The sequence below is a fragment of the Lactuca serriola genome, chromosome 9 (assembly GCF_051521515.1).
Source record: "Lactuca serriola cultivar US96UC23 chromosome 9, Lser_US96UC23_V15, whole genome shotgun sequence".
Classification (NCBI taxonomy): domain Eukaryota; kingdom Viridiplantae; phylum Streptophyta; class Magnoliopsida; order Asterales; family Asteraceae; genus Lactuca; species Lactuca serriola.
In genome coordinates, this window is record NC_136416.1 from 78,098,945 (window position 1) to 78,110,740 (window position 11,796).

The 11,796-nt window shown below is 32.9% G+C and overlaps 2 protein-coding genes across 2 annotated transcripts; one reads left to right on the forward strand and one right to left on the reverse strand.

The window, feature by feature from the left end:
- Nucleotides 1-6,149: 6,149 nt before the first annotated feature.
- On the reverse strand, nucleotides 6,150-6,859 carry LOC145075007 (succinate dehydrogenase assembly factor). The gene has a single exon (XM_079021309.1). The coding sequence runs from the start codon at nucleotides 6,824-6,826 to the stop codon at nucleotides 6,476-6,478; it is 351 nt and encodes a 116-aa protein (XP_078877435.1). The 5' UTR covers nucleotides 6,827-6,859; the 3' UTR covers nucleotides 6,150-6,475.
- A 3,319-nt stretch (nucleotides 6,860-10,178) lies between these two features.
- On the forward strand, nucleotides 10,179-11,411 carry LOC145075865 (uncharacterized). Its single transcript, XM_079021954.1, has 3 exons — nucleotides 10,179-10,545; nucleotides 10,598-10,824; nucleotides 11,091-11,411. Exons 1-3 carry the CDS (start codon nucleotides 10,179-10,181, stop codon nucleotides 11,409-11,411), a joined length of 915 nt encoding a protein of 304 aa, XP_078878080.1.
- The last annotated feature ends 385 nt before the right edge of the window (nucleotides 11,412-11,796 follow it).

An 11,796-nucleotide genomic window follows, 5' to 3' on the forward strand; every position in this document is an offset into this window, starting at 1 on the left:
CCATAGATCTGGCCTCCTAATGTCCATTTTATACGTAAAGTTCAAAACTTGATGCACATGCATGGGGTTTTTAGCTCAAAAATCCATATAAAGTGTCCTACAATGTGCATGGGGCTCTCATGGCCCTAAAGTTGGCACCTTTATGCCATGAGACCCCTCTTAAGGCCCAGATCTAAAGTCCAAACTCACTCAACACTTCCAAATCCGAAAATGGCTTGAAAAGCCCTAATTGCACCCAAGATCTACAATCTAAAGATGAACAACCAAATGGAAGACCAAAGCATGAGCATTTTACCTTGATTAAGCTGAAGATGGAATGAGATTTCTGGATCCATAAGCCCGAAGTCGAATACTCAAGCTCCTCTTCTTCCTTCCAAGCTTCACAAGTCAACAAAAGCACCAAAATGGCTGTAACACACACACAATTGGCTAGGGTTTCGATATGCAGCTCTAGGAGAGTGTTAGGGACAAGGGAGGCTGAGTTAAGGTGTTTATATAGGGTGCAAACCCTCATATTAGGGTTTTTGTCCGGACAACATGGAGTCGTCGAGTCCGGTCTCTAACTCGCCGAGCCAATCACTTAACTCCCGTGTCCAATCCGCTTCTACTCGACGAGTTGGGCCACCAACTCGCCTCTCAGGCCAAAATGCAAAATACTTATTTTAAAAATACGTACTAGGAACTAGGTGTTACAATGGTGTAAGAAATGAGGGTTAAAAGTGTGGTATTTATATGTAAAAGATGTTGTTTAAAAATAAATATATACCTTTTTTGAAAATAAAAAATAGCCATTGAACGGCTACTCTGGTTCCAAATCGAGCAAGAGGGCCTGATTGGGCGTTTGGTTTCATCGTACGCACCACAAAACATCACGAACACCCCCGATCACAATGGTTGGGGTAGTGTGCACACCCAAAGTTCGAGGCCACATAGACCACAGTGATCTTCATCGAGGGTATAAGCGATTGCCTAACAGAAAATAAGAGTCAAAAATTGTATTTTTTATTTTAATGTTTTTAAAGGTATAATTATATTTATGAAGGTAAATAATATGTTTTTAAGTTTAAAAACATTTTTAAAGGTATTTATATTTTTGAAAGTGTATGTATTTTATAAACACATTTTTATAATGAAAATCATATTTATAAAGTAAAAAAGTATTTATTTATATTTAATGAGCGAAACAATATGTTTTAAAATGTATTTATATATTTAAAATTGTATTTATAAACTTCAAAAAATATTTTCAGAGTTAAGAACATTTATATATTTGAAAGAGTATTTGTAGATTTGAGAATTTAGTTGTAAAAATACATTTCTAAGTGTATAAATAGAGCAAATACATATTTTTTTATTGTAAAGATTTTTTTTAAGTATATGAATACGTTTTTAAATATATAAGTACCTATTTCTACTTTCAAAAATACAAAAATATACGTATTTGTATTAATAATACGAAAATCCATATTTATATTCAAAATACGAAAAAAAAAAGTATTTATATTGGGAATACAAAAAAAATTATACTGAAAATACAAAAAGAAAAAAAAAACATGTTCAATACATGAAAAATATGAAAAAATTTGTATTAATACAATATATAAGATTTTCGATTACTATATATTCTAATTTCAATGAATTCCAACAACTATATATTCTAACTTCAATGAATTCCAACACAGATCCCTTTCTAGCCTAGTGAAAAGGATGCTAACTGGCTGAAGTACTTGGGTTTGAATCTTGTTGTCTATATCTTTTTCAAAATGTTTAATATTTCAGATAAAAGATTGCATGCGAACGTGCCATTCCATATTAGTGTACATGTCAACCATAGATCCTAGTCAGCGCACATATGGGTTGCCACATGTACATATGACCGACTAACATGTAAAAATGGTAAAATTAAACTTTTTTTGCAAGTTTGCGGCATAAACGAATCTAAATTTGTCAGAGGGTAAAACTTATCCCTTCACTCACTAGTCTAATCTCACCTCAAATGGGTTCCATAATGGTTCTTAAATAAATGAGAGTCACTCACTTCTTATTTATAAAAAAAAAAACTCAACCTATTACACATCAAAAGAAGATAAAACACATCCAATAAGAACTTTACACCCTAACAATCAACAAATAGTTATTCATTTTTTATCTATGCATATTCGAATAAAACGTCAAAAAACGTTATACAATTTAAACGTCAAAAAAAACATTAAATAATATACTCAAACAATGTCTAAAAAAATTAAAATACTTTTAAATCGAAAAATAAAAGTAAATAAATAAAAACAATAATAAATAATAATACGATTTTATATAATTTAGATAATTAATTTTAAAATTTTTAAAAAGTTAAAATAATTTTTAGAATTTTTGTGGTTTATTTAAGAAGAACGCATTACTTATTACAAATCCCATATAGGATATTTTATCCTTTTATTTTTATTTTTTATTTTATTTTGTATCTATTTTGTTTGTTGTTGTTGTTATTATTATTATTATTATTATTATTAAAAATATATTAATAATAATAAAACGTAGGGATGAACATGATTCGGTTTTTTTTGGACTTTCAATTTTAAATTATTAGACTCAGATCATTGGATTTTAAAAGGTCATACTTGTTTAGTATATATTCCAATATAAATATGCAATATGTCTTATCTATTTAAACAAAAAATCAAAAAAAGATTATGCTTATTTTTTATGTGCGTTTGTATACAAATAATCACTTTAGGATTGTTGAGTTAACTATTTTCCTTCGTTTTATAATATTAAAAAAATCTTCACTTTTGAATCTCATAATCGATATGAGATCTATGAGATTTGAATCTTTTTAGACTTTTACACCATAGAATATTAATTTTTATTATTTTATAGATTACTTTACTAATAGTGTGATATTTATATATAGAACATCGTCATTTTGTGTATTTCGGTTCGATTCAGGTTTTTTCGGTTTTTAGATATTGAAAAACAAAACCAAACCTAAAAATCGGTTTTTTCTAAAAACAAATACCAAACCATCGGTTTTTCAAACGATTCGGTTTTGGTTTAGCTTCGGTTTTTTCGCACGCACCTAATAAAACGGATACTATTCAAGTAAAGGCATGGCCATAGAATATTCCTATGTATTGAAAATGTACAAACAAGTTATAACTTGCAAAATAATAATAATAATAATAATAAACCAATTAATGTTAATAAAAAAGACAATAAAAGATAAAGAAAAAGATATCAAATCATCCTCCTTAATAAACGAATGTTTTTTTTTTTGTCATATGTCAATCTCTCATGAGTTTTTACACTTGTTATTTTGTGGTATTTTTGAAATAAATATTATCCACTTGTCAATTTTCGGTTTGATTCAATTTTTAAAGTTAAAGTCACATATTTTTAAAATTAAAATAGTATACTTATATATGTAAAGTATTAAATATCATATATATGATATTAAATTATAATAAATATGTTTGTTTCTTATTTTAAAGTTGTAAATTAAAAAATATTTTTCGTTTACAATTTAATGTTTAATCTTTTTTAAATCAGCTTGTCGTGTATTACACGGGTTTCACACCTAGTAATACTAATAAAAGACGAAAAAATAACAAAATAAATCAAAATAAGGGAGTGTTTAATAAGTAACTAGAGGATGTTAATTACAATTACATATATATGTAAAAAATCAAAACATATTATGTATTTAAAAGTTACTACCATAAAAAAAATTAATTTAGTTCTTGTAGTTTTATATATTTTCCTCATATGGTCTTAGAATAAATTATCGTACAAGTATAGTATATCAAATGGATTATTATTATTATTATTATTATTATTAGACAAAACTTCAAAATGGTCCCTGTGGTTTCCGAAAATATCAAGTTTAATCCTTAAGTTCAAAAAACCTCACAGATGGTCCCTGTGGTTTCAAAACTTTTAACAAATTGTCATTTTCGCTAACTTTGTTAGCTTTTGACCGTTAAGTGAAGGGCATTTCTGTCTTTTCACTATTACAGGGACCATTTTTGAAGTTTTGCCCTTATTTAAAAAAAATTATTATTTAATATAGAAAAGCTCTCTCTCTCTCTCTCTCTCTCTCTCTCTCTCTCTCTCTCTCTCTCTCTCTCTCTCTCTCTCTCTCTCTCTCTCTCTCTCTCTCTCTCTCTCTCTCTCTCTCTCTCAATTAGTATCATCTGAAAGTTCATTTTAAATTTTGCCATATGAAATTCTATCTAATTACAGACCAATAAATCAAAAAAATTCCATACAATGATAAAATTACCCAGATGAAGCTTCACCATTTGAAAGTTGAACAATGGAGCTTATCAAATGTTTACAACAAAAAGAAGGAAAACGCTTGATTATTATCATTTGTTTTGGATAAAAACAAACACAGAACCTACAACATCCCATATTCTTCAACTCACTCTTACCACCAAAATCAAACCCCAGACTGATAATCAACATCGCACAACTACAACATCAAATTAGAGAGATTTTGGTTTTGGTGAGATCCGAAAAAAAAAATGTTCAGATCGCATCTCCTCATCTCCGACCCCCTATCACGTTCATCGTTTTTCTACATCACTATTCCCACCATCCATCCACCACATACCACACTTATTCCTCTACTCCATAACATCGAAGCTTCCACAATCACTGTGACATCCACCACCAGATCGACTTCCTTATTATAATCTCCTATTTTCCTTGTTCAAGTTCTATTCTGTTCAAATTTTATTCTCATTCATACCCGAAACCCAAAATCAAAGGGGGAAAGGGGGTATTTTTGTATTATTTTACTCTAAACCAATAGAAATCACATATAGTTGCAGGGAAAAGAAAAGCATACATGTAGATCTTCAACTTGTTTACATATATCGAATTCAATCGTCTTGGATTCAACCAACCTTTGGATCTCGAAATCCATGAGGTTTTGGTCCCTGAAATCAGTTAACCTAGCTTAAAAACTTGTCTTCTTTATCTTTAGAGCATTAATTCAATCACTCTTTATTTTTAAAAGCATCAATTTCACTTGTCCAACAGTTGATTCTAATCACAATGGTAATGAATCTGCTGATGATGAACCTGTGATGAATCGATATGTGGGGTGGGAGTCAAAACGTGCTCTCTAGTGGCGGAGGCTGGAGATGAGGTGGCGATTCGATGGTTTTTGGAAGCTGTCCAACAATGGTGTTCTAGATTGGTTTACGGCTTTTCTTCAAAAGAGTATTTTTTGTTTCTTTGTTACGATCAAATAAAGAGGAACCAGAGGAGGTGTGTTTTATGAGAGAGAGAGAGAGACCTTTTCTATATTAAATAATAATTTTTTTTCTTTTTTTTAAATAAGGGCAAAACTTCAAAAATGGTCCCTGTAATAGTGAAAAGACAGAAATGTCCTTCACTTAACAGTCAAAAGCTAATGGAGTTAGCGAAAATGACCATTTGTTAAAAGTTTTGAAACCACAGGGACCATCTGTGAGGTTTTTTGGACTTAGGGACTAGACTTGATTTTTTCGGAAACCATAGGGACCATTTTTGAAGTTTTGTCTTATTATTATATATTTGAACATTTATATCTTAATAAAATTATATATTATTATATTTATGTTAATATTTCAATAAACATTATAGGTTCTTAATTATTGATGATGAAGTTGTCAAATTATCTTGTGAAATTGGATTTTAAAGACATCAAGGTAGATTTGTCACCTTCCATTCCTTCTCAGGCTAAATGCAAGAAATATCATAGTACATTGTACTATCATTTTTCATTATTACAACTTATACTCCCAAAACATCATGTTAAGGTTGTTTCTCGCATTTAGACCTTCTTTCTTTACCATGGCCATTTACCTTTGAGTTTATATGTAGCTTTTCTCGTATTTTTATTTAATTTTACATGATTCAAGACACTATGTGACTATGATATTTGGGTTTGTTAAAAATGCATAATTTGTGAAGTAATCCATGGAAATTGAAAATTGTATTTTGAACAAAATCATAAATGTTCATTACCATGAAACGTGTGGATGAAGAGAAACATGTTTAATTTGTGTAAACATGGAATGGTGACCTTTTGTGAACATATCTCACTAATGAGATTATGCTTTCATAAAGATATTTGATTCAATAATTACAAACGAAGATGATTGAACTAAAAGAATTGATTCTTTCGTTTAGATTGATTTGAAACAGTAATAATCAATCATCTTTTCATGAAATTCACCATCACTTTGTATGAAGATTGCAAATACACTTTGGAAACACGAAATTGAAACAGTCCCTTAAGCTAAAAACAACTGACAACTTTGATTCCAATGATGAAACCCTAGATCGCCATTGCTTTATTACTGAATATCGATCTTTCCGGTTACAATTAAGACAACTATGAAAACATTAAATCACATATATATATAACAAGATCTGAAATCAACCGAATGAACCCTAACCTGTTTAGAAGATGAAATTGGGTGACTTAGAAATCAGAGCAACGACCATTACGTTCCCAATCACCGTAACGAGTAGGCTCGGGACCTCGGGGTCCACCGATCTCGCCGGTCTCTTTGTTCATGTCAGGTTCGTCACCGTCGTCTTCATCGTTTTCCTCTCCGTGATCTTGAAGTTTCTGGATCTGATCTTGTTCGTTAACAGCTTCGTGCTGATTGTTGGGCAAGTCTTGGTGACTTTGAAGCTTTTCAGGAGAACTGGAAAAGAACCGATTTGCAGAGTTACATAGTTCCGATCGAACGGTGGAGAAAATCGCAGCGGGACGGGAAAGGTCCGGCGGTGGCGTGGAGAGTAGACGGCGCAAATTAGACATCGCCATTGTTTTTTGTAGGGAACAGTGAATTGAAGAAAAAGAACGTATTATAATTGGTTTTGTTTTTAAAGAGGTGACGTGGTTTAAATGTTTGTGACATGGTTTTTGCTATGCCACGTCGTCAGCTTACAAATATGGAACGACAGAACGTGTCCTTGAGAACATAATGTTGCACATCTGCTTTTGTTGGTATCCTCCATTTATTTGGGGCATTGATTTTTTATGGGATAATGACTTGAAAGGGTAACGAACTTTTGATTTTTGTCACATTTAGTCACTAAATTTTTTTTCGTTGTCTATTTGCCACTAAACTATTGAAACTGTTCACATTTTACCCTTATGACCGGCTGTTGCCGGTCATAAGGGTAAAATGTGAACAGTTTCAATAGTTTAGTGGGAAATAGATAATGAAAAAAAGTTTAGTGACTAAATGTGAACAAAATCGAAAGTTCGTTTCCCTCTAAAAAGTTCAATGACTAAATGTGAACAAACTTCCTATTGTATTATGTTTTAGCAAAATTATTTATTTTTGTTTAATTGTAGCAACATTTGTTGATGAAGAAATCTATGAAATAAAAAAAACAAAATGTAACATCCGGATTTCCAGGTATCATCATTTAAGTATTTTTCTTTCGAGTTAAGAAGAGAGACTCGACGAGTTGTCGCCTCAACTCGTCAAGTAAGGTCACGACTGATGACTCGGATTAATGAATGGACTCGACGAGTCGGTGAGGCGACTCGACAAGTCCGCGCTGTTGGCAGAAACCCTAAATCTTTGGGCCCGAGCCATATTTAAAGGCACTTATGGCCTTCAATTGCAACTACCATTCCCATAAGTGAGAACCCTAGCGAGCTTGAGTGTGTAGAGTGAGAGGAAGAGCTATCTTGAGCTTTTTGGTGTGATAGATCTGGACCCTTCAGGTTCAGAGAGCCGAGAATATGAAGCTTTAGTAGAGTAAACCTTGGGGTTCGAAGTTAGGAAGCATTTATGGGATTTTTATGGTATATATAGTTACTTTCATCTTACACATAGATATGAAGTATTTTATATAAATTACGTGCTATGTATGCATATTATTTGAATACTTGTTGTCTATGCTGGATGAACGATTTTATACATGTTTTAAAAGATTTAAACGGTATATTTATTTTATATCTACAAATATATTGCAGATGAAACATGGATAGATGAAATAGTTGGTGTGTGATGAAATAAAATGATGAGAGATAGGTGATGATAGAAAGGTGGTGATAATTAGGTAAATAGATGACGATGAATATGTGATGTAGGATGAAAGGAGATACCATAACCTTAACCAACAATGTGGCGATGTAGTCATCTACCAGAGTATAGATGGCGACCACGGACTATTCTAGACAATCCAGTGGAAACACCAGCAAGCCCATAACCTGTAGGTGATGAATTACGAGTTCAGACGATGTTGTAACTACGTATTCATGCGATGATACTCTAACCCCTTACTATGAATTATGAGTTCAAACGATGTTGTAACTACATATTCATGGGATGTCACAAATTTCGCATGCCAAACCAATGGTCATAATTCACATCAGTGAGAATGGTTCATTTTTTTGTAAAACCAAAATCAGATTGGAAATTTTGATTTTTTATTTTGGAAAATGTCAAACCATTGGTTTTTTATTTTGGTTTTGTTTTTTTGTTTTTTTTTAAATATATTTTCAGGGTTTTGTTTTGTTTTTTTTTATTTCATAGATTTCTTCATCAACAAATGTTGTTACAATTTAACAAAAATAAATAATTTGCTAAAACATAATACAAGAGGAGGTTTGTTCACATTTAGTCATTGAACTTTTTAGAGGGAAACGAACTTTCGATTTTGTTCATATTTAGTCACTAAACTTTTTTTCGTTATCTATTTGCCATTGAACTATTGAAACTGTTCACATTTTACCCTTATGACCGGCAACAGCCGGTCATAAGGGTAAAATGTAAACAGTTTCAATAGTTCAATGGCAAATAGATAACGAAAAAAAGTTTAGTGACTAAATGTGACAAAAGTCAAAAGTTCGTTACCCTTTCAAGTCATTATCCCATTTTTTATTTAGCCACCGAATAATTGGTGGAAGGACTACTATACCCTTAACCAATTTAATTGTACAGAAAAATTAAAAATCCTTCTACATTTTATTCATATTATCCTCCTATTCACATTAAACGGTGACAAATGGATTAAATGTCATCAATTTCATTAAATGTGTTATTAAATATGACACATATCAATATTTGATAGGTTAGGAAGATAAATATGAATAAAATATAGAAGGATATTTAATTTATCAATTGTAAAATACCATAAATAAAAATATAAAACGTAGCTTTAGGAAACATAAACAAAACACACCATCACTCTCGGAAGCCAAACCACGCTGGATACAGGATACCTATTACTCCAATAGTTTTGAAGCATCTATAACTTTTTTGATTTCTCCGATGAGGCAAATTTTAAGCCAATTAGGATCTTGGGATTTAATCTGGAAGAGACTACAATGTTCTCAACATTTGTAATTATAGTTTCTTGAGTTTTATATACTTCTCAGCATTTGCAACTATTGGGTTTTGTTGTACACTAAAGGAAAAGGTAAGTTTACATGGGATGAGGAATTTCCGATGTTATTCGAACTTGATTTTTTTTTTGAAAGAGCAGCAAAAGTTATATTAAACAAAATACGCTAGCAGGGTGCTAGGCTTACAAGAAGCAAAAAAAAAAAAAAAAAAAAAAAAAAAAAAAAGAAGATGAAATTACAATTCATATTACAACACTTGATGGAGTAATTCAGAAATTGTTTTATGTCATGTTCTTTCTGTGTTTTGAATAATTCAAAGCCATGTGGGGTGTTGAGTCCGAGTCTTATGCCACTAGGGGTAGTTGTAGTCTTTTTAGCACTCTTTGAGTTTAAATAGTTTGTTTGTGTGAGGTTATCATCTCTTCTTTCAAATCAGAGAATAAAAGCTATAAGCTTTAAGCATTTTGTGCTCTGTTTTCTTTTGTTACTGTTTCATTGCCAAACACATGTTGTAGGTTTGTGAAAAAACAACATTTGGTATCAGAGCATACATGGTATATGCTCAAGTATCAACCTCAAAAAGAAATGACAGACAACAATGGTAATGGCGATAAAGATGGGCAAATCACCTTGCACTATTCGATGTGACGAGAAGCAATTACAATGCATGGGCAATTAAGATGAGGGTCTTTATGTAGGCTCAAGGTGTTTGGGATGCTGTGGAACCCAGAACCTCCAGCACTCTTGTTGAAGCAAAGAAGGATAACATGACGTTGGCTGCCATTTATTAGGAATACCTGAAGATTTGCTCATGACATTGGCGGAGAAGAAGACTACTAAAGAAGCTTGGGAAGCCTTCAAAATTATGTTTGTAGGGGCAGATAGAGTGAAGGTTTCTAGAATTCAGACACTCAAGGCTGAACTCGAAGCCATGAGCATGAAAGAGACGGAGAGTGTTGATGACTTCACCGGAAAAGTAATCAACATAGTCAGCACATTACGTATGTTGGCAGACAGGGTAGAAGAATCTCAAGTGGTGAAGAAGTTACTTAGGGTGGTGTCGTCCAAACTCCTTCAGATTGCCTCAACACTCGAGCAATTTGGAGATTTGGAATCAATGTCCGTTGAAGAGGTGATCGGAAGACTCAAGGCGTATGAAGAACGCATGAAGAGTTCAGGTGAAAGTGACGATCGAAAACTCCTGTTAACTCACAAATAATGGTCTGATAGAAACAAATAGAAGTCAGAGGGTGACTCAAAGCAAAGATCAAATCGAGGTTGATTTGGTGGTTCTCGTGGTGGTTGTGGCAGAGGTAGAGGAAGAAATGGAGGAGGCCGTGGTGGCAGAGGCAGAACACATCACCGCAAGGAAAGCAATCCCAGTGCATCGAGTAGTCATTATAAGAGTGACATTCAGTGCTATAATTTCCAAGAGTATGGGCATTATGCATCCGAATGTAAGAACCCATGAAAGGAACGAAGCCACGAGAATAACCTAGTCCAAGAGCATCACGATAATGAGCCTGCCCTGTTGTTGTCAACATGTGAAGATGAGAGCTTAGTATTTCTGAATGAAGAAAATCTCAGTCCCTAATTGAGAACCCATGGTAATCCAAAGAAGTCATCTTGCACATGGTACCTGGATACAGGTGCTAGTAACCATATGACTGGAGACAAAACCAAATTCAGAAGTTTGAATGAATCAATTCATGGTTTTATGAAGTTTGGGAATGAATCGAAAGTGAGATTTGAAGGAAAGGGCTCTATAGTCTTTAAATGCAAGGATGGTGGGCGTCGAAAATTGAATGATGTATACTACATACCTGATTTATGTAGCAACATCATCAGTCTGGGTAAATTAGCAGAAGGAGGAGACGAGATCAAGATCAAGGACCCATTTTTATGGGTTCATGATTCAATTAGAAAGCTACTCATGAAAGTTAGAAGATCAGCAAATAGACTCTACAAAATAGAATTAAAAGAAGATATTGCAGTGTGTTTTGTTGCAGAAGTTGATGATCCAACTTGGTTATGGCACAAATGAATGGGGCACACAAACTTCACTTCAATGAAGCAGATGAATGACAAGAAGTTGATCGAAGGAATGCCACATATCACAATTCCCCCACAACCCTATGAAAGTTTCTTGGTGGGAAAGCAGACAAGGAACTCATTTCCATCTCAGACAAACTTCAGGGCAAAGAAGAAGCTTGAATTGATCCATGGCGATTTATGTGGGCCAGTTACTCCTCCAACACCCTCTGGGAATAGATACTTCATGATGATTGTCGATGACTTTAGCAGAGTAATGTGGGTGTACCTGATGAATACTAAGGATGAAGCTTTACAGGTGTTTAAGAATTTTAGAAGCAAGGTAGAGACTGAAGAAGGGGAAAAAGTCAAGGTATTTGTAGCACCTGGTTTCTGGT

Coding starts and splice junctions, on each gene's coding strand:
- LOC145075007 (XM_079021309.1), bottom strand. CDS start 6,826: ATGGCGATGTCTAATTTGCGCCGTCTACTCTCCACGCCACCGCCGGAC.
- LOC145075865 (XM_079021954.1), top strand. CDS start 10,179: ATGACATTGGCGGAGAAGAAGACTACTAAAGAAGCTTGGGAAGCCTTC. Junction 10,546..10,597: donor AGAACGCATGAAGAGTTCAG/GTGAAAGTGACG, acceptor ATGGTCTGATAG/AAACAAATAGAAGTCAGAGG. Junction 10,825..11,090: donor TGGGCATTATGCATCCGAAT/GTAAGAACCCAT, acceptor GGTTTTATGAAG/TTTGGGAATGAATCGAAAGT.